At 47.0% G+C, this 22,782-nt stretch overlaps 3 protein-coding genes across 3 annotated transcripts in view; 1 reads left to right on the top strand and 2 right to left on the bottom strand.

Moving 5' to 3' along the window:
* The window catches only part of LOC111069376, a 101,727-nt gene extending 80,500 nt beyond the window's left edge, over positions 1–21,227 (top strand). Inside the window, exons 6-7 of the mRNA XM_022359410.2 lie at positions 20,052–21,074; positions 21,136–21,227. Coding sequence (XP_022215102.2) covers positions 20,052–21,013 — 962 coding nt within the window. The 3' untranslated portion in view covers positions 21,014–21,074; positions 21,136–21,227. The remainder of the gene's footprint in view (positions 1–20,051; positions 21,075–21,135) is intronic.
* LOC111069383 (troponin I-like) lies at positions 164–2,456 on the bottom strand. The gene is made up of 2 exons (XM_022359419.2): positions 2,336–2,456; positions 164–439 (listed from the first exon to the last, which is right to left on the bottom strand). Exons 1-2 carry the CDS (start codon positions 2,348–2,350, stop codon positions 179–181), a joined length of 276 nt encoding a protein of 91 aa, XP_022215111.2. The 5' UTR covers positions 2,351–2,456; the 3' UTR covers positions 164–178.
* On the bottom strand, positions 17,954–19,701 carry LOC111069378 (G2/mitotic-specific cyclin-B3-like). The gene has a single exon (XM_022359412.2). The coding sequence runs from the start codon at positions 19,467–19,469 to the stop codon at positions 18,072–18,074; it is 1,398 nt and encodes a 465-aa protein (XP_022215104.1). The 5' UTR covers positions 19,470–19,701; the 3' UTR covers positions 17,954–18,071.
* Positions 21,228–22,782: the final 1,555 nt, after the last annotated feature.

The raw sequence follows: 22,782 nt of genomic DNA, 5'->3' as shown, positions 1-22,782 counted from the left end.
TTGGAGTGGGGGTAAGGCGTGTATTTAAGCGGTGCTGGGATGTGGGTGGGGGTAATGGCATTTACTCCGCTGCACGCATATTCGATAAATAATTCACTTGCCTATCGGCTTAACTTCATGGTTATTGTCCGCACAGCTCCACGCATTCAGCTCGCATTCGTGTTCGATTTATATACGTTTAGCTGTTAGTCGATCGATGGGTTCCATGCCAGTGTACCTTCTCGGCCTTCACTTTCGGCTCGTTGGGATCCTTGGGCGGGCCGGCTGGCGCGGCCGCAGCTGCCGGCGGCTTTCCATTGGCCGCCGGCGCCTTTCCATTGGCGGCTGGCGCTGCCGGTTTGGCAGCAGCCGCTGCCGCTGCTGGTTTGGCCGGAGCCGCAGCCGCTGCCGGTTTGGCCGCAGACGCAGCTGGTGCAGCGGCGGGAGCAGCTGCCTTTTTCTGCAAAAAAAGCAAAGAACAGAATTGTTAGTTTCGAATTGTCTGGAATGAAAGTTTACATTTGAGCGTGCGAAGATTGCAATATACAGAGCGAGAAAGAGCGAAGGTTGCATCATAAAGATTTTCAAAGATAATCAACCAAACACTCGTATGATGGGAACATACTTTGCTGATTATATTTCACTTTGGTATCAATACGTGGGTGTTATCAGTACCAGCTCACTGTATTCACAGTCTCTCTCGCACATATTGCAATTATTTCTCACGCATAAACGAAAGTTTTTTGCACAGCTACAAGCAGGGACATGGACAGAGACAGAGACAAAGACAAAGACAGAGACAGCGACAGAGACTGGCCCAGAGACACACACTAACGATAACACTAGTCAACACGATTTTTCCTCAAGGAACAAAACGAACTTTTTCTTAAAGATTTGGGGCTTAGAAATGGTTTGATGATATTTTTTTTTTCTATGGCAGAACTTTTTTTTAAAGAATTTTTGAAAACTGGTATTTTTTTTTAAAGCTTTTTTTAGAGGTAGCGCTTGTTTTTTTCACATAACTCTAGTATCTTACGTCTGGTTGTAAAGAACTTTGCTATTTTGGAAAGATAATTAAAACAGCTAGAAGTTAAGCCCAAACACTTTGTGATTACAGCTTACCGTCTGGGAAATATAAAGCATTGAAATGCAAAAATGATGATTTTTGTGGGGTATTTTTTACGAAATTTTGACATTAAAAACTCAGGAAAAGTCGAAAAAAAATTATATCTTGTGTCCTCTATTTTTTTGTGTATAGGTGCGTTAATTTGGCGTCGTTTAAGGTATCGCTCATTAAAATCTATGGAGAGACTTTGGAGCTAAAATTCGTTAACCAAACCTAAAATATGGAAAAAATGAACAAAAAATACCTTTTTGAAGGCGGCGGGCCCAACTGCCAATTGGGAACAAAGGAACGCGATCAGGTACCAAATGTACAACCCTTGTTCGTTTGCTTTGTTCCGAATTGGCAGTTGGGCCCGCCGCCTTTTAACGCACCTATACACAAAAAAATAGAGGACACAAGATATAATTTTTTTTCGACTTTTCCTGAGTTTTTAATGTCAAAATTTCGTAAAAAATACCCCACAAAAATCATCATTTTTGCATTTCAATGCTTTATATTTCCCAGACGGTAAGCTGTAATCACAAAGTGTTTGGGCTTAACTTCTAGCTGTTTTAATTATCTTTCCAAAATAGCAAAGTTCTTTACAACCAGACGTAAGATACTAGAGTTATGTGAAAAAAACAAGCGCTACCTCTGAAAAAAGCTAAAAAAAAAAATACCAGACTTCAAAAATTCTTCAAAAAAAAGTTCTGCCATAGAAAAAAAACCATAATTCTTTAAAAAATTTTAAAGCCCCATATCTATCAGAAAAAGTCGGTTTGGATCCTTGAGGAAAAAAAAGTTCCATTTTGTCGAGTAGTGTAACATAACATTGTTTCGATCGATCTTGATTCGACAGTTATCAGTTGTCAGTGCTGACTGCTGCTGCTCCTCGATCAGAGGGTTACTTGATGTGCGGGCGGGGTGGGGCTTAAGGCAGGAGAAAGCTCATCGATCCTGTGGGTAAGCAAGAGAAAGCATTTTGTGGTCTGTGGTTAGGGCGAGGCACTTGGCTAAGATTAGATAGCGTCAATAGCGGGGGCTGGGGTGCAGAGGCTATGCTTACCACAGTTATCCTCCGGTCCCGGCGGGTTCAGTCCCGTCCAATCCTCAGCCCGAGTCCCCATCCAGGGGCAACGCTTTAGCAGCGCCAATTGTGTTTGTTCACATCAAAAGTTTACTGCAGAAGAAGGCCAATGATTAGTCACGGGTCACTGGGTCACTGGACAGCCACCACGATACTCACCTCACCTCATCATCAGCCATTTTGATTTGTGTTTTTAGTTACTGCAAAATACAGAAAGAGAACAGAACGAGACGTGAGCTCAAGGAACTGGAACTGGAAATGCGAATGGAAATCGAAATGGAAATGGTCTCTGACATCATTTCGATTGTCCTATATATACACCGCTATAGATTTAAACAGAGAGATATATATATATATTCGTATATGTATATGCATGTCTGGCATCTGTTCCATAAATTCGTTCGCTCGTTCGTTCGCCCACACAAACGCACACCCTCGCACGATCCTATCGGGGCCGGCAACAGTGCGTATGCGCAATTCACATATACAGCTGCGCGCCGTATTACGTATACGCAGCATTGGCCCATGCCGTATATGGGGAGGCCACTACACTTGCGCGCTCTCTCTCGCTCTCCCCCCATTTGCTGTCTCCCTGTCTGTGGTATTTACTTTGGCGTGGGCGCCTGCCAGAAAGAGATGAACATTCCTGCCTCTCTCCGATATCCGATTTCACTCGAGAAGCGGTGCAGAGGCACTTCGCAGAAGAGAGAAACAGCGAAAACTCCCCCAAGGTTCACCCACTGACGGTATGCTTTATGTAGTCAGCCCACTCAGCTGATCTTGTTATGTGAGCATATTAATCCATTTATGTGTACAAATTTGTACGAAAGAATTATTGGGACAACTCTTGGGATGCTCCTGTGAGATGAATCGGTGGCAAAATCACAAAGTTAAGGCTGAAGATCATGAATGATGCGTAGATATCCACTTTTGAACTGCATATTAACCAGTTTTTGCATGATCACTTCGATTTGAAGATGAGCTATGAAAGAGATTAATTTGAGGAAGTTTTCCAGGTAAATCTAATGAAAGATTTCTTCGAAGGGGGATGTTTGTTTGGAAGATCGCCTTGTACAGCTGTTTGAAAATTACTTGTGTGAAGGGATGGCTTTTGAGTAGTATAGTAGTGTTTATTGGATATAATAAGTTGAACAATATATGTAGAATGAATTAATTGAAAATAAGGTTTTCTTGAACGTGTGTTATCTTGTTCGCTTCGACTTCTTAAGTAAGTATCGCCTCTGTTGTTATCGATGGCTAGGGGCCTATCGTGCGTATAACAGCCCCCCATAGAGTGGACCGCTTCTGTTGACTAACAGCTCTTCACAGTCGGCCTTTCCTGAAAAATCGCAGCGTCCTCGCGAGATTCGTAGGGTGAGTCGCCTTCCATGTCGTCATCTTCATCTGGTTCATCGGGTGGGAGTTCGCACCAGCATTTCATTCTGTCAGAAGAATACACCGACTTATAGTGCCTTTGCTTTCGTTGGGCATGAGGGATATCTTCTACTAGATATCGGTCGTTTGGCAGAACCTTGCTGATAATAAATGGACCTTTGTAGCGAGGCTCCAATTTGCGTGATGTTCCTGTGCTAAACGGCTCATTCTCGACTAACACAAGATCACCAAGGGTATATACGGTTGGCTTGGAATGTCTAGCATCGTAACGTTTCTTCGCAGCAGCCCTATGGTCGTTGACTGTAGTCGCAGCATCTGCTCGTAGCTTTTCCAACTCGTCATCTGTCATCATCTTCAGATCCGGGCCTTGGATCGCATTTGTCACTGTGTTCTTGAGGATATCTCGTGGCTCATAACCATACAATAGCTGAAATGGGGAACATTTAGTCGTACTATTTACCATGATGTTGATGCTCCATTGAATTGAGCGTATCTGGTCGTCCCATCGTTTTTCATTTTCATTTGAAGGCAATAGCATTGACAAAATAATCCGGTTGGTTCGCTCTGCATGTCCGTTCGCTCTCGGTGTCTTTACAGCATTGAGTATGTGCTTTACATTATTCGACTTACAATACTTTTCAAAATCCTATGCCGTAAAAGCTGTACCGCGATCGGTAATGATTCGATCTGGCATTCCTAAGTATCTGGTTACCTCCTGCAGGATATCAATAACGTGTTTCGTGGCTGTTCTTTTTACAGCTTGCACTATGGTAAATTTAGTTAATGCGTCGACAATCACAAGAATGTGCTCATTCCGTTTTGAACTCTTTGGGAAGGGTCCCAGGTGATCCAGGTCATATTTGCGAAACAGGCGATCTTGCTCGATCACATACTCGTCGGTCTCAGGTTTCTTATCAATGTTCATCTCAGCGACAATCTTCTGGATTTTCTCATCTTGCAATTGTATGGCAAACAACCAATCAGCCTCGTCGATGATGGTCTTCGAAATTTGCAGGGATGTTGTGTCCATCTCATGTGCATCCTCAAATGGAGCTCGACTTAGCGCGTCAGCATGATTCATCTGTGTTCCAGCTCGATGAACAATGTCCATGTCAAATTATTGTATACGTAGCCACCATCTTGCAATTCGGGGTATAAGCTCTCGTTTCTCCATTGATGTTTTCAGGGCATTACAATCGGTAACGACTTTAATACGCTTACCATATATGTAATATTTAAATCGCTCCAACGACTCGACGACGGCTAGAGCTTCTAGTTCGTAACTGTGGTAGTTCTTCTCTGGTTTGGACGTTGCTCGGCTATAGTAAGCAATTGGCTTCATCTGATCCTCATCCTTCTGCAGCAATACTCCGGCTAAGCCAACGGCACTGGCATCCGTATATAGCTCATGCTCAGCATCGAGTCGGTAACTGGTGACAACGGGCTTCGATATTAGGCGTCTCTTTAACTCGTCAAATGCATCCTGTTGTGGCTGTTCCCACTTGAACGTCTGGTCTTTGCGCAACAGGGCACGCAGGGGATCCGAAATAATGGCATATCCGGCAACAAATTTCCGGAAGTAACCGCTGAGACCCAAAAACTGCCGTACTTCAGTCACATTGCTCGGCGTCGAGAACAATGCAATAGCGTTCGTCTTAACCTCTCCAGGACTGATGCCGTCTGCGTGTATCTGATGACCCAGGAATGTAATTGTTTGCTTGAACAATTCACATTTATCCAGATTTAGCGTTAGTCCGCACTCTTGCAATACTTGGCGGATTCGCTCAAGCTTCTCATACATCTCGTCAAACGTCTGACTACCAATTAAGATGTCGTCCATGTAATGTATCATGTCGCCTTTCTGCACTCGCTTCTGTAATTCTGCCATGAGTCGATTGAATACAGCAGGTGCAGTTTTTAGTCCAAAAGGAAGTCGCTTGAACTCATACAGTCCATCCGTAGTGATGAATGCAGTAAACTTTCTACTTTCCGGTGCTACTTCTATCTGATAATAGCCGCTGTTGAGGTCCAGAGAAGAAAAGTATTTAAATCGCTTCGCCTCCTGCAGACGCTCCTCGATGTTCGGTACAGGAAAATTTTCCTTCTTGATCAGTTTATTGAGACGGCGGTAATCAACACAGAGTCGATCACTACCATTTGGCTTCTTGATGAGCACCACTGGGCTGGCGTACTCTGACGTGGATGGTATGATAATATCCTGCTCCAACAGCTCTTCGACCATTCTGCTTACAATTTCCTTCTTTGGCTCGGATACTCGGTATGGCGCTTGCGAAACCACTTGGCCACTCTCAACGATAATGTTGGCTTGGACGATGTTGGTTTTTCCTATGCCTTGCAGTCCTGTGGAGGAAACATGGTTGAACTTCTCCAGCAAACCGCCCATTTTACTTCTTCCTGCTGGTTCTGTAGATTGACAAGAAGTTTTGTAGTTAGGTTGTCGCTTACAAACGCTACCGTTTGATGAACTGCACGTTTCACTTCGGTGTCGCCTGACTCAAACTTCAGCGATAGCTGACCGCTAATGATGACGTCTTGTCCTAACAGAAAGTCCTCTTGCAGCAGGTCGTCGTCTGCTACGTATACTTTGGCCGTAATCATTTTTCCATCGATGTCCATATCCACAACCATTGCTTCAGTCAGGATACAGGAACCCCCACAAATGCCTCGAATCTTCATAGAGCACTTGTGGCGATCAGCGTTGATTTGTTTGGCAACTGATTGGCGCATGATACTAGCCTGACTTCCAGTATCAATGAAGGCGCTATAGATGTACGACTTTATGTAGATTTTCCTGGTGAATAGCTTGTCGAGATTCGCGGCACCCAAACGCATCATATCTGCCGGTTGGCATTTCTCATTGCGTGCATGAAACTTATTGCAGTTCTTGTTGGCATGAACTAGCGAAGTGTCCCAATTCTCCACAATTGTAGCACTTCTGAGCCTCCTTTGGCTTTTTTGGCTTTACGTCGTAATCCTGCTCTGTCTCAAAGTTGCTGCCTTTTGGTACGAACTCCTTTTTGTTTGCGATTGGTCGACCTCTATTTACAAAATACGATTCGGCTGCATCACGAAACTGCTTCATTGACGAAAACTGAATTGCGGCAATACTATTTTGCAATTCTCGATGCTGTATACCTGATCTAACATATCCTATAACAGCTGCTTCACTAAGCTTGTACCGCACGCCAAGGGCGGACATCCGGAAACAGTACTCCTTTACTGTCTCCTTTGATCGTCTGGTTGCATTGGCCATATTGAAGTGAACTTCTGCCTCAACTGGGTTAGATCCAAACTCGTCTCTTATAGCTGCAGCGAAGTCACTCCATGTGGTGTGTAGAACCGGCGACGAGTCGAGCCACATCTTAGCGGGAGCCTTAGGTTAGGTTAGGTTTATAGGGCTGCTCGACTGAAGTCGAGGTCACTCGGAGGCAAGTCTGCCCATTGTGATGCCCACACTCGTCACGGGATATTGTCCGGTGCCTAGGGAGGTTTCGCGAACCATCCCGAGGCCTCTATAAAGAGCACCAGTTTCTCTAGAGGCATGTTTGCCAGGCTGTCCAGATCTTCGTAGAAGGCGCCACCGAGTATTCGGTGACGTCTCCCCATGAGTGCAGGACAGTTGCAGAGAAGGTGCTGGATGCTCTCTATTTCCTCCTCGTCCCCGCAGCTGCGGCAGAAGTCATGGTGGGGCAGTCTGTACCTTGTGGCCATGCGGCCGATGACACAGTGCCCCGTTATAACTCCCGTCAGTGTTCGCACCCGACTCTTCCTGAAGCTTAGGAGAGTCTTGGTGCGTTTAAGGTCGTAGTGGGGCCAGAGCGAGCGGGAGATCTCACAGTTTGGTGTGGTGTTCCACCTCCTGTCCGATCTCGTTCTGGCTCGGCCCATCATCTGCGAGATGATGTCTCGTAGTGGTCTCCTTATGTCGCTGACTGCGTCCGCCATCGGCTTGGCCGATCCATTTCTGGCACACTCGTCCGCACTCTCGTTGCCCGCTATGTCGGTGTGACCCGGAACCCACGTGAGTGTGATTGAGTGCGCGCTGATCTGGTTTAGTGCGTCCACCGTATCACGTACGAGTCTGCTTGTGGTCTTGCAGGATACCAGGGCTTTGATGGCAGCTTGACTGTCAACGCAGATTGCTATGTTCCTCGGAGGTATCTCCAAGGTGTATACCAACTTTGCCGCTTGCCATACTGCATATATCTCCGCCTGGAATACACTGCACCAGTCTGGTAGTCTTAGGGATATGTTGGTTGCTAGTTCTTCGGAGAAGATTCCAGCTCCTGTCCCTTCGGCCGTCTTTGACCCGTCGGTGAAAATGGAGAGCTCGTTCTGCCCCAGGACAGTGTTACTCTTCCATTCCTCCCTATCCGGTATGTGTCCTTTAAAGTTTCTTTTCCATGAGAACTCTGAGACACAGTAGTCACTCCACCTGGCCGTTCCACTATCTTCCATATGGAGTATAGTGGCGTGGCCATAAGGCGATGGCTTGAAGAAGTGCGCGGCTAATAGCCTAGCGGCACTTGTCTCCAGCCTTGCACTTAAGATGAAGGTCTATCGGTTCCAGGCCTAACATGGTGTCCAGAGCTGCCTGTGGGGTGGATTTGAGAGATCCGGTGACCCCAAGGCATGCTGTCCGTTGGACTTTACGGAGGTTCTCCAGGTGGGATTTGGTGTTAACCGCTTCCCACCATACCATGCCTCCGTATGTCAGGATGGGTCTTATTACCGCTGTATACATCCATTGGATGATGTGCGGCTGTAAGCCCCATGTTCGTCCAAAAGTCTTCCTACAGGTGTAGAAAGCTGCCATTGCCTTTTTCTTCCTTTCCTCCGTGTTTCTCTTCCAGGAGAGTTTGGAGTCAAGGATGACACCAAGATACTTGGCTTCGCTCGATAGCTCGAGTGTCGTTCCACCGATTGCTGGTAGTTTGAAACTCGGTATCTTATATCTTCGTGAGAACAGCACCAGTTCTGTTTTTTGAGGATTGACCCCCAAACCGTTCTGGTGTGCCCAGCTGGCGGTAGTGGCCAGTGCAGATTCCAGAAGGTCACTGATTGTGGGCAGAAATTTACCCGTTACCAGTATTACTAAATCGTCTGCATAGGCCGTAACCTTATATCCGCTCCTCCCCAGCTGAAGAAGGAGGTCGTTGAGGACCAGGTTCCACAGTAGAGGGGATATAACTCCCCCTTGCGGAGTACCTCGTGTGACCGTCTTTCTTGACGAGGAGGAGCCTAGATTGGCGCTTATCGTTCTGCTTCTGAGAACACTGTCTAGCCATCCGGTTACCGTCGGGTGTGTGCCAATCTTGGCCAGTGCGGCCGTTATTGACTCGATCCTGACGTTGTTGAAGGCCCCTTCTATATCTAGAAAGGCCGCCAAGGCATATTCCTTATAGCTTAGACTCCTTTCGATATGCCCAACAACTTCGTGTAGTGCGGTCTCAACTGATCTACCTTTGAGGTAGGCGTGCTGAGCTCCACTGAACACTTGTTTGTCTAGCTTGGTTCTTATATATAGATCCATCAGTCGCTCCATCGTTTTAAGCAAAAATGACGACAGACTGATGGGTCTGTAGTCCTTTGGGGAGATGTGGTTTATCTTCCCGGCCTTGGGGATGAAGACCACTCTCACCTCCCTCCACCCATGGGGGACGTACCCAGTTAGGAGGCATCCTTCGAATATTTTCTTCAGCCATGGTAGTAGGTGCAGGCAAGTTGCTTGCAGCATGGCTGGTCGGATATCATCCGGTCCCGGTGACTTGTAGGGACTGAATGATTTAATGGCCCAGATAATCTTGTCTGGTGCCATTATATTTCGTATGAGATCCTCGATTTCCTCTCCTGGATGATCCTCAGTGTCGTTGGTGGCGTTGGATTCGTCACCGGTGACATCTGAGCAACCCGGGAAGTGAGTACTCATGAGGAGCTCCAGGGATTCTTGGCTGCTCTCTGCGAAGGTACCGTCCTGGCTGCGGAGCAGGCCTGGTGTGGTGGGTGCCTTCGACAGTACGCGTCGAAGCCTTGAGGCCTCAGTGGTACCATCTATGGCATCGCAGAAGGCTGCCCATGATTCCCTTTTCCGCCCTCCTACAGGTGTTTTTGTAGGTATTGAAGCTGCGGCGATACTCGTCCCAACTTTCCTGTGTGTTTGTCACTTTTGCTTTATTGAAGAGTTTCCTCGATTCCTTTCTGACTTCGCTCAACTTCCGTGTCCACCACGGGTTGTGATTGGACTTTGGGGGTCGGCTGATCGGGCAGGATTTGAGAAACGCCATCTGTAGAGCATTAGTGACTGTCTGCGTAGCTTTCTCTAGTGCTTCCGTTTGAATTATGCCCCCTTCCGGTGGGTTAGGCAGCACCTTCTGTACGGTTGCGGAGAAGCGGTTCCAGTCTGTCCGCTTGAGGTTGCGGTAGGCCTTGGGCCTCTCCTTGTTCCATTTGATGCTGTACACTATCCTGTAGTGGTCCGAAAAGGAACACTCACTGGACACGTGCCAGTCATCGATGGTAAGGGAGTCGCTATTCGAGGCCAGTGTTATATCTATAACCTCTGCACGGTTCCTGTTGCGGAAGGTGGGGTGGTCTCCCCGGTTGCACACAACAAGATTTGTGGACAGAATGTACTCGAACAGCGACTCTCCTCTAGAATTTGTGCCTGTACTTCCCCATAGGGAGTGATGGGCATTCGCGTCACAGCCTAAGACAATATCAAGTCCCTCCCTCCGCGCTTGGTGGATCAGGGCCCTGACATCCTCCGAGGGTGGGTCTTCCTCTTCGTACGGCAGGTATGCAGAGGCTAGGTATAGGTTTTTCCCGTCCTCCCTCTCACATAGTGCCACCGTTAGGTCCGGAGTGCTGTACCTGGAAGAAAACAGAACATTAAGCTCGTTCCTTACCACGATACAGGTTCTTGGCTTACCCGCGGGGGTGGCGTAGAAGGCGGTATCCGCGACCGTTCAGTCCCCGAACCCGTTCACTTACGATCCAGGGCTCTTGGATGAGGGCCACGTCCACCGCCTTCTCCTCCATAAACCGCAGCAGGTCCGCCGATGGTACACTTGAGTGATGCAGATTAATCTGCACCACCTTCATGCTGTTCAGCGGACCTGGGGTGTCGCGGTACTGCTACCGCCAGGGTGCCCATACCAAAGGATATGCGGCAGTCCGTTGCAAGGAGTTTGGCCAGGCTTTCTTGACCAATGCTGATCCAGAGTTCCTTGCCGTTCCCCTTGTCTCGCGCTATCGCTCTTGTGATGGTCCAGTCCGATGTCTCCAGGATCCGGTTCTGCGCCTTGATCAGAACGAGTGTGTCCTCATCCGCCTTAATCGGGGGAGGAATCCACACCTTCATGATCGTTCTCCTGGGAATCTGATCCGTCGGGACCACGCGGAGTGCCGCTCCTGGCCAAAGTTCACCAAAACCTTGGACCGTGGTTTTGAGAAACTCAAGAGTTTCTGCATTGCCACAGGCCACTGCTTTGGCTCCCTTATACCACTTGATACCCTTGAACTCGCAGACAAACGGGTTATCTGCGCGCACAATGGCATCCTTCATGGCGGTCAGGATCTCCGATTCTGCCTTCAGCCAATTTACGTCCGATATCTTCCCCTCTGGGTGACTTTGGTCGATAATGGCTACCTGCAGCTCGGCTGGCGATCCTAGGCTGGCCAGAATGTCCTCTGGTTTCGCCTTCTTCGACTCGGAAGCTTTTGTGGAGTCGTCCGTTCTCTGTCGCTTGAACCTTGGCTCTCGACCAGTCGGTTCCACCGGTGCCTTCTGTACAGAGGGCGTTGGTGGTGCCTTGGCACTCGCCGTGTTCTGCGTCAGAGGTGTGGTCTTCCCCTCTGCTTCCCGGACAACTTTTTCCCTTTCTCCCTCGCGCGTTCGCAGACGATGACGTTGAGGGTTGGTCCACCTTCGTCTTCGTGCCAGCTGATGCTGACGCTGAAGTCGACGGTTTGGGGTCCTCAGTCACCGCCGCGTGTGCGCTTGGGGGGGCTTCGTCTCCGTTGGTAGGAGCGACTCCGTTAAGCCGCTCGTACCTCCGCACGTTTTGCTCGTGCTTCTTCTCGAGGCTCCTTTCCCTCGCCGTCAGCGTATCGGGGGGTTCTTTGGCTAATACCGCGGAGGTATTTTGCCGATGCCCTGTATCCCGACAGCCGTTTGCGTAGGGTCTCAGCCTCCGTCTTCTCATCCGTCACAGGTAGTGGACCCGAGTCGACCTGGATATTGGGAGCCGTGACTTGTGGCTCCGCCTTCTGCGGCTCCTCGTTGTATCCGAGTCGAGAGAAGGCGGTAGCCAACTCTGCCTCTGACACTGAGGGACCAGTGAAGACGAAGCTTCCGTCTGTGGTTCCCGGTTCCAGATCCTCTATCGTCCCTTTCTGCCTGCGGATCCTTCTGTTGCTTGTGGCATTACACGATTTGGCAGCCAAGCACTCCACTGCCATCTCGGGTTTCCTGCAGTCACAGGATATCGACGCCGGGGAGCCTGGGCTCGCACCCCCAATCACTGCCGGTACTGGGTCTCCGACTCCCTGCACCTTAACTGGTTCTTCGTTACTGGACATTCCCCCATAACGGATGCGTTTTATCCCTACCGCCAGGGTGAACTACTTTTAGCTTCGGCGCTCCCCCAAGACCTGCCTGGCTTGGGTGGCCCTTCTGGCAGCATTACGCTACCGCCAGTAAAGCTCTTGGGTTCCTTACGCTTACTAAGCCCCCTCATCGCGGCAAGATGGTAGTTCTCCGAGGGGGTAGCGGGAGCCTTAAGCCGCGTATAAATGGCGAGCAAAATAAACTTCTCGTCCCATTGGTAAGCCTCAACTACCCTGTTGACACGATCGATGAACTGGTCTACGGAGATGGCGTTATCGTCGCTGGGGTCATAGTCCGGCAAGGTATTTGCTATTTCCTTGACCGACGCTTGCCTTACGTAATTGGTAGCCTGTCTACCTTCGGTATTTTCTTCTTTGATCTGCTGCTGGTTTGTTGTTGCTGCTGCCGCTTGTGCTGTTTCACCTGATGCTGTTGCTTCCGCGTTTTGTCGTTGCATGATGACCAACTGAACCATCATATTCTTCAGCTCCGTCATTTCATTTTGCATGTGTGAAATTGCCGCCGCATGTGACGTCAGCGTCTCCTCCTCATGTTGATTTATGTTTCCAGCTGCTTGTGGCATCTCTACGTCTTCGGTTTTCTCAAACTCAATTAGTCGTTGTACTAATTCCGCTCTGGAGCCCGAAACTGCCAAGTTCCGCTCTCTTAACAGGAACCGTAACTGGTCCACCTTAAGATCCGCAATTTTGACCATTTTCGCTGATATAGTCGCCCCTCTTTTAACTTGCACGCACAATCAGTTTGGTAATCATGTGTGCAAGCGAGACAACTGATATGACTGTATTTCACAACGTTGGGCTTCCACTTGTGAATTTCACAACGACGCTACATACACACACAAGCCTTTTGTATGTATTAATGTATATTGACAGGCTCACACAGATTCCTGACGCAATTTCTTGAGACTCTTTCTGTCCAGGTTCACTAAGATTCCTGATCGCTGAACGTTGAATCCGTCTGCCGCGTAGAAAAGGAACACCTCCGTAATTTGCAATTTTCTTTGTCACACAGACCTTAGGGAACATATCCCATTGCAAACTTCCCACGCCGACGATTCTTGCCGCTTTTCTTGAGTTTCTCTTAAAACTTTTACGCTCTACACATAACAACTCTACTAATCCCACTTCTGAACTGTGAAGGGATGGCTTTTGAGTAGTATAGTAGTGTTTATTGGATATAATAAGTTGAACAATATATGTAGAATGAATTAATTGAAAATAAGGTTTTCTTGAACGTGTGTTATCTTGTTCGCTTCGACTTCTTAAGTAAGTATCGCCTCTGTTGTTATCGATGGCTAGGGGCCTATCGTGCGTATAACAGCCCCCCATAGAGTGGACCGCTTCTGTTGACTAACAGCTCTTCACACTTGAATGATATTTACTGTAGAAATATCAATGTGAAAACATCCACAGAGGAACGCAAATACATTCCCCTAAAGATCACCAAAAAGATAAGCTTGTAATCAAAAAGATCCCTGAAATAATACAAGAATTTCCAACTTGAAAAAGTTCATTAGACGGCACATTTGGGCTAAGTATGAAACCCCACAAATGGCGAGGGGAGAAGTCAATATTTGTCCTGTGTATATTGTAGAATTTGCCCATTATTGTGGCCAGACCTATTACCAAACCATATGGCCATATAGCGCAGGGGGCAAAAGCCAAGAGCTGGGCATAAATTTAGACCGAAAAAAATTTCGATTTGTGCTTGTTGCAAATACACCTTTTCGGCGAAGGTAAGATGCGAACAAATCTCTGACAATGTCGACCTTCGGGCACTCACACACACACACACAGCCAGACCCTGAAGGGGTCAGAGAGGGAGGTGTGGGCGCAAAGAATAGGCTAAATCTAAGCAGAGTTTTGATCTCCATTTGGCACAGAGAGGAATAGATGGATGGATGGATTTTCTACTGTGTGCTGTATCTCTGGGTATTTAAAAATAAACCTGTTGATAGACACACGAATGGGGGAACCGAGAAATATGGCAGCTATTTATGATCGCAATCCTATTTTGTTTAGGTGTTTAGGAAAATTTCCGGGGAAATCGTTCACTCATTGGGCGATGGGAAAGGGGGGAAAATGGAACTACAAAAAAATTAAATCAAAAATCCAATTTAATATCCAATAATCGTGCGGAGATTGTACGTATTTATCCAGAGTACACTGGTCCAACTTTGCGGCTCGCTATGGGTATATTCAATATGTATTCACATAATTCACTTGCCGAGTGGCCTCTAATGGCCCTGGCAATCGAACCACAAATCACTCGCTCGGACTGCATTTGGCCCAAGGCAACGCCAGCAATGCCTCATCCTGGCTGGCCTACATTCTGGCTACCAAAAGCGATGGCTATTAGCGGGTTCCTTGAACACGCGCACACACATAAATAACCGGACGAGCGATGAAAATCATTTAACCCGAAAAGCAGAGCCACACCCATACAAGCTTATGTGTTTGCTTGTCTGTCTGCCTGTCTGTCTGTCAATATATTGAAATCTTTCAATATCTTTCAATAAAATATGTAGATGCTGTGCCACTCACACGCACACACACACACACAGACAGAGTAACCCTCTGCCACAGACACTCTGCTCCCAAAGAGGCAGGCAAATTGACAGTGCGCCACAGCTGAATTTCACAGCCCTCCCGCTCCCCCTTCACCGCCAGAGTCGCAGTCGGATTCGGAGTCGGGTCAATGGCAATATTATTAGCCCCACACCCCCATTGGTGGCATCGCATGGCTGGCTATGGGGCAGGTCTTTTGTTGTCACACTTCCTCTCTGAACCGAAGCTCTGCACCCGCCCCCTCGCACACCCTGTGCCCCTGCACCGTGGTTCAAATAAATCAGCAAAGTGTTGCCAAAAAGCTTTGCCACTTTTGATTTATTCCTCACCCTCTCCCACAGCGCTTCCCCCCACCACAGCATCATACAATGGATCACTGTACGAGAGTGAAGGAAAGCGGGTTAAGGGAGGATGGGCCTGGGGGCTGGAGATGTCGTCTGCTTTGTGACACATTGACATTTTGTCTCTTTGGAGAGGACTTGAGGGGTGGGGGTGGGGCTGGTGGGATGGTATTTCATTTAAATTTGCTGTCAACGCAATTACATGGTAACCAGGGTCTCTCGCCAAATCCGCTTCCTGTTTCAGTTCCTACTGTTCCAAGCCGCTCCCCCCCCAATCAAATGTTCCCCAAATCTGGCGCAGCTTCTCGCTCCCTCTCCATTGCCGGATGAGTGAGTGACAGGAGCTCCAGGCGTTTGCTCGTTGGGTCTTATCCACATGTGAATTTCCCACATCGACTTCGATTAATGCGATTCATTGAGGGTTCAGAGGGTTTGTGGGGCACGCATCAACACCACCAGGCGGCATCATTTGTTCTATAAAAAAGTCAAAGACACGCCCAATGAAACCGATAAATAAATACAAAAAAATATCCAAAAATACATACACGGGCCCAGCTTCCAGGAGGGGCTGCCTTTGCACATAGATTTAATTGCTGTACATTGAGTATTTCCCCATAAACGAAAGCCAGACATCATTCGATTCAATGCAACCAAAATATTCGAGCTTTCAGTCTGAACCATTTATTCCATTTGCATCGAAGAAAGAATCCTCCTGAAACATCTGAAACTTCTGCCTCTCTTCAGCAAACCTTCGATCATTAGATCCTTTATCAGCTACAAATATTCCATTTTATGGCTTGGCATAATACCCTTCCCTGCTCAAAAACAGATGCAAAAAAAAAAAAAAAATTTTGAAATTACCAAAATGAATGCATGACACACCTGACGACAACGACGCTTGTGTCGTGTGTGTGTGTGTGTGTTCCACGCCCACCTGCCCATTCCCAAAAGCAAACCTAAAACCGATTGCCTCCCTAGGGAATTTCCTGCCTTAAGCTTGTTAAGCATTTTTATTGCCATTGCCAGCTTAATTACACTACTCGACAAAATCGAACTTTTTTTTTCCTCAAGGATCCAAACCGACTTTTTCTGATAGATATGGAGATTTAAAATTTTTTAAAGAATTATGGTTTTTTTTCTATGGCAGAACTTTTTTTTGAAAAATTTTTGAAGTCTGGTATTTTTTTTTAAAGATTTTTTCAGAGGAAGCGCTTGTTTTTTTCACATAACTCTAGTATCTTACGTCTGGTTGTAAAGAACTTAGCTATTTTGAAAAGATAATTGAAACAGCTAGAAGTTGGGCAGTTGGGCTCGCAACCTTCCAAAAGGTATTTTTTGTTCATTTTTTCCATATTTTAGGTTTGGTTAACGAATTTTACCTCCAAAGTCTCTCCATAGATTTTAATGAGCGATACCTTAAACGACGCCAAATTAACGCACCTATACACAAAAAAATAGAGGACACAAGATATAATTTTTTTTCGACTTTTCCTGAGTTTTTAAAGTCAAAATTTCGTAAGAAATACCGCACAAAAATCATCATTTTTGCATTTCAATGCTTTATATTTCCCAGACGGTAAGCTGAAATCACAAAGTGTTCGGCATCAACTTCTAGCTGTTTCAATTATCTTTTCAAAATAGCTAAGTTCTTTACAACCAGACGTAAGATACTAGAGTTATGTGAAAAAAACAAGCGCTACCTCTGAAAAAAGCTTAAAAAAAAATACCAGTTTTCAAAAATTCTTTAAAAAAAAGTTCTGCCATAGAAAAAAAAAAAATATCATCAAACCATTTCTAAGCCCCAAATCCTTAAGAAAAAGTTCGTTTTGTTCCTTGAGGAAAAATCGTGTTGACTAGTGTTATTTATTTTTATTTTTTTTATCAGAAAGCCCAGTGGGGCTGAGGTATTGGATGTAGCTGGCTGACATGAGGAGTGGGTGGAGGCAGGGGTTTACGGCTCTTTTGGGTAATGCCAAACCGCCAAGCCGCCAGCTCCCACGAGAGCCATCCAAATTGACATTCTGGCAAATGAATGTGGCAAAAAGGCGATAAGAATCCGTGAATCGAAAATAAAAATGAAAATGCTTCGAAAGCTCATCAAAAAAGGCAAATGCTAATATTAGATACATAATCCAAGGCTACAGAAGGCAGCTACTTTTTTTGGTTTCCTTTGAAATTTGCGAAAACGGAAGCACTCATTTTGGGTGAAAGCAGGAGCCTGCTGAAAGCACACACAAATCTTTTTTTAAAACGATAAGGAACGTGTGAGTCGCTTCTGGGGACGCAACTCTACTTATACCCGTACTCAGTCAGTATATACATTTTTGAGCATATGATTTTTTAGAAGTTTAGAATTAAAAAAACAAAATTTACATTTTACATTTTTTTGCTACATCTTTTATCTACATATACATATTCAATGTATATTCTACATCTCCTCCGCTAGGGGTTGCTCGCGCACTGAACAAGGCAGAGTGTGCGAGCAAGAAAGAGAATCAGTAGCGTCAGCAGCGCTGGTTTGGAAATACACTTGTAGCAGTGTGATATCACATGAGTCTGGAAACCAAATTTGGACTCTTATAGACTCTTATGGTCTCTGAGATCTAGGCGCCCATCAAGACAGACGGACAGACAGACAGACAGACGGACAGACGGACATGGCTATATCGACTCGGCTATTGATGCTGATCAAGAATATATATACTTTATTGGGTCGGAAACGTTTCCTTCTCTGCGTTGAACACATCCACTTTTACCACAAATACAATATAGCCCTTAACTCTTTTTTGAGTACGGGTATAAAAAGTAAAACAAAACAAGACTGCTGATTTTCTTGCACTTTAATTTCGCTGGTCTTTGTTTTATGGTTTGGTTTTTGTTTTGTTTTTGGTACTGTTGCGGCTTAGAGCCTTACGGAAGCTTGAGCTATGGCTGGAGATCCTGCGCCCTACGACAGACCAATCGGATTCAATTTCAGATCGAGGTTGTGCTGGAAGAGCTGCTGGCTGGTAAGCAGCGGCACATTGACCACCTCGAACAATTTCTTTTCCGAGTACTTTTTGCGTATCACCGAGATTTTGGCCTGCGGCCTGCGATGCAGTCCGGCATTCAGGATGGGCACAATCTTGGCAAAGTCCGACAGCTGGTAGCCCGTGTAGTGGACCAAAGTCGCGGTCCAGGCCTGTTGCTCCAGCTTAGCGATGCCGGCGTCCATGCGCAGGGCCATGTAGAGGACGGCCGATGCCATCTGGGAGTCGCTGAACCCAATTGTGGCATAGTCCATCAGCGACAGCTCCAATATGTAGCGAGCCAGGGTCAATGTGGCAATCGGAACGTCGGCACAGCGCGCGTAGCGATGCAGGAAGCGGTAGGACAGGGGCATGCCCAGCTGGTAGTTGATAATGCGCAGCGTATCGCGCTCCATCTGGATCAGTTCGTTGCGGGTGTAGTCCTCGTCGCAAAAGTCCAGAAAAACCTCGATGCAGGGCAGCTGGAACTCGTCGTACTTGCAGGCAATGAAGAAGGCAGTGGCCGCCAGCAGCTGTAACTTCTCCTCGACGATCACTTCGCGGCACAGATAGCGGTCCACGATCTTCACAGCCAGATAGAGGGTCTCCTGCTCGAGCTCGAGGATCCCCAGCACCTCGACCATCCAGTCGACCAGCTGGCTCCGCATGAACGTATTCATGTGGATCTGTTTGTGCATGTAGTCCTCGATGTGGAACTGTTGCTCGCGTGTCTTCAGATAGTTAAATATGTCCATGGCGTAGTGCGACACCTGGCAGGGGTCGTTGCAGTTCTTCCGGTCAAAGTCCACCACATCAAGCGGCACGGGCTGCAGCGGCAGCACCGGCGTCAAGGCGGCAGCGATAGCCGTCCCAAGGGTCTGCTTGATATATCCTTGGGCTTCGGTGGCGGCCTGACGCTGCATGGCTGGCAGCAAGACGGAAATCTGGGCATGATTGGAATAGGGGTGCTCCCCAAAAACGATCTTGGCGCGCGACTTTGCGCGTAACAGAGCAGTGGCAGGGGTGCGATTTTGGATTTTTTTGACGGCAAACACATCTAGGCGCAGCTTTGCTTTGTTCTCAGCACGTGGCTGTGCCGTGGCTTTCTTGGGCATCGGATGCTGATTGGCAGCCTGATCCGCGCTCGGTCCTGCATTGTTGGTGCGCTCGCTCGTTGCAGGGCGTTTCACATTTTCGTTGTTGATGGGAGTGCCCTTGCGCTTGCTGCGCGTCTGCACCGGCTCCATGTCGAGTGCAATGTGGCAATTGTTGTTCTGCTTGCTGGCCGGACCTGTGCTGTCTACGGTGGAACCGTTGGTTGTCAATGTGGACGCCATATTGCAAAACAAAACAGCTGATTGTCTGGTCGGGTCTGAGTTTTGTTTTGTTTTGCTTGTTTTGTTTTGTATGTTGTCTGTTGTTGTCACTGCGGAGTCTTTAGTGGCGTTGCTTGCTGCTGCTTGAACGTTCCAGTTAATGTTTTGGGCTTGCTTTGGTTTCGTGTTTCGTTGATTTGCTGTTGTTTCTACTGCGTAACTCAAGGCCTGCAGGTGGAGACATTTGGATGGGCTTTCGCTGGAGCGGCGAAACATCGATAAAATCGTTGCAGATATCGATGTTTTTCTCGCACGCAAATGCTTTTTCTGCACTGAGTTGGTGTGTGTTATCCCTATCTCTCTTTGCAGCGGAGTCTTTGAGCAGAGTTTTTAATTTTGGTTTTCCTTTTTTTCCTTGATCTTTAATTGTGAAAAACCTTCGGAATCACGATGTTTTATCGACGCTTCTTGGTTTAGAGCTGCAGTGCAAAAAGTGCTGCCATTTATGGCTTATTTCAACCCAAATCTAGCCATAAATAAAGTATCAAGCTTAATTTCAATTGTGTTAAATTGTTTTCGCTGTGTTGTTGTGTCGCTTTTCAGGTTATGGAAACATTGCGCCGCGCACTACTCTGGGCAGGATCGTGACTCTGGTTTACGCACTCTTCGGCATTCCCCTGACTCTCGTGTATTTGAGCAGCACCGGCAGCATCCTGGCCAAGATCGCCCGGGAGGTGTTCTCGAAGGCGCTGTGCTGTTGCCTGTGCTCGAACTGCGGGTACTGTTGCTACGATGAGAAGCGGATGGCGGAGAAGGAGCGACGCATGCGCCGGAAGCGGCAGCAGGAGGAGCTGCGCAAGCAGCAGGCGGCAATGCAGGAACCATACTACGTCCGGGATGTCTACCACACCACACCCGAAAAGCAGGCGGTGGCAGACGGCGCCGCTGGCGCTATGCCACCGGTGGCAACGGTGGCCTCCGTCTCCAACTCCTCGGGCGGATTGTCGGGCATCAGTGTGGCTGGTGGCGGTCCATGTGGTCCACCCACATCCCTGCCGAATGATATTGATTCGCTGAGTGCCAGCGAGTCGCGCGGCTCCATGCACGGCCTGAGCATCATGGCCCCCATACTCCTCTGCTTCTCGATGATGATCATCTACATTGTGTTTGGTGCCGCGGTGCTGTACCGCCTCGAGAATTGGCCCATTGTCGATGGCATATACTTCTGCTTCATGAGCCTCTCGACCATCGGATTCGGGGACATGCTGCCGGGCCTGCGACGCGAGTCGAACACCACCACCTGGTTCTGTTCGGTGTACATCATGTCCGGCATGACCCTCACGGCCATGTGCTTCAACGTCATCCACGAGGAGATTGTCCATCGCATACGCATTGTTGTTGACTTCAAGAAAAACGATTTGGCTAACTCTGGCACCGGCCTGCCGCCAGGCGGACCCGTAATTGTCACTGGTGGTGGCGCTGGCACTGCCACTGGCGCTGGTGGCTCCATGATGGACCTGGGACCCGATGACTCTGGACAGTACTATGTGCCGGCCTCCTCCTGACATTACGAGAGGCGTGCGCATCTCTATCAGCGCAATCCCACCGAAGAGACCCTGGTAACAGGTGCGTTCAGACCAAGGCCCGTTTCGAATATTTATATTGATAATTTCCACATCTATTGCAGACACACCCACATCGCTAGTGCTGAAGGACTATGTTAATCACGAGCTGGTACCCATTCTGACCATGGACCCGAACGGGGCACCACGATTGGCCCCTGGCCCCGCACCCGCACCCGCCTACATGCCGACGTTGACCTCCTGCGAGGTGACGACGCCCAGCAACAGCTGCATCGCCCATGGCAGCGACTCGGGCCTGGGCTACTCCTCGCTGAACAGCCCCCTGCTGGATGTCCTCAATACACCGACCACATCGCAGGCAGCCGCCTCCGGTGTGTACACCCTCACCGAGGAGACGGAGATTGAGCTGCAGGAGACGCAGGTGGATAGGATCTAGGGTGGGGGGAGCCAATGAAAAGAAAGTATTAGAAGAAAGTGCAGTATTTTAGAGATATAAACAGACAGTGAGACAGGCAGACAGACAGGCAGAGAGAGAGAGAGACACAGGTCCCTAGACATAGTCTTAGACATAGTCCCTGGGGTGGTGGGGGGAGGAGTGGAAGGGTGGGTGGTTCAAGAATGTCGAATATAAAGTGGGTTTTTTTTTTTTTTTTTTTTAAATGTTTATATGTCTAGAAATATGTATGTATGTGTGTAAGGAATATCCCCGTAATTGGCATCTGCCGCTGGAAGAGCGCAGATCGTAGATCGTAAGCAGAACTATCAATGTGTATGTACATAGGAAGATACATTTCCATAGCTCCTAAGCTGATTTCGATGATCGATCGATCAATAACTATAAATAAATAAAACTAGTCAATGTTGGGGTACGGCAAAAAGGCCCAAAAAAAACACCCAACAAAAAATAAAAAAAAAAGAAGAAAATTACAATAAGAACTAAAATAAATGGTATACTACAAGTAAATAGCAAAGAGCAAATAGGATTTGGCCAGAGGTGCTTTCTCAGTGTTTCAGATCTAAACTTATCCCTTGGGCATTCAGAAATATCAATATTACACATTAACATTAAGGATCTTTTTTCATGGAAAATTGATGCTATAATCGCGAGTGGTTGGATATTAATAAACTAAGCAACTATCTGTGGATGATCTGTGCATGATCAGTGGCATCAGTGGCATCAGGCATATGGTAAATGCTTCAAAATACATATTAATCGAAACTCTCTATCTTAAAGAACAGATGTTTGACCGAATGTCAATCAAATGTCAAGCTTTTCCCAAAACATTTCCAACTTCAACTTTAAAATAATATAAATACCTATGCATAAATATATATATAGAGATGTAGGGTATGAATAATAGAGAAATTCGTCTTTTATGTGTATGTTTGTATGTAATCGTAAGGCAGCAACACAAACAAAAACACAGCAATTACATAATCCCCAGAACCCATACACATAATCGACAACCAAAAAAAAAACAAAATAAAACAAAACAAAACACATATTTTATACGTAACTCATGCTTAGTAAAATTAAATAAATAAATGTACTAAATATACGATACGATATACAAATATACAGCATATAGAAACATACAAAATATATACATATGTATGTATGTATGTACTAATTATGCCCATGGGTAAATGAATTTTTTTTTGTAATTGCAATAAGCAGAAACTCAAAGTAAAGTAAACGAGAAAACAAGTAAACTATGCATACATATTATCAGTGGATTCAAATTCATAAA

This window comes from Drosophila obscura, unplaced genomic scaffold (assembly GCF_018151105.1).
Source record: "Drosophila obscura isolate BZ-5 IFL unplaced genomic scaffold, ASM1815110v1 contig_29, whole genome shotgun sequence".
Taxonomy (NCBI): Eukaryota; Metazoa; Arthropoda; class Insecta; order Diptera; family Drosophilidae; genus Drosophila; species Drosophila obscura.
This window is presented reverse-complemented; position numbering and strand designations above follow the sequence as displayed.

Excerpts from the sequence above, each read along its gene's own strand:
- LOC111069378 (XM_022359412.2), bottom strand. The coding sequence starts at position 19,469 with ATGGCGTCCACATTGACAACCAACGGTTCCACCGTAGACAGCACAGGT.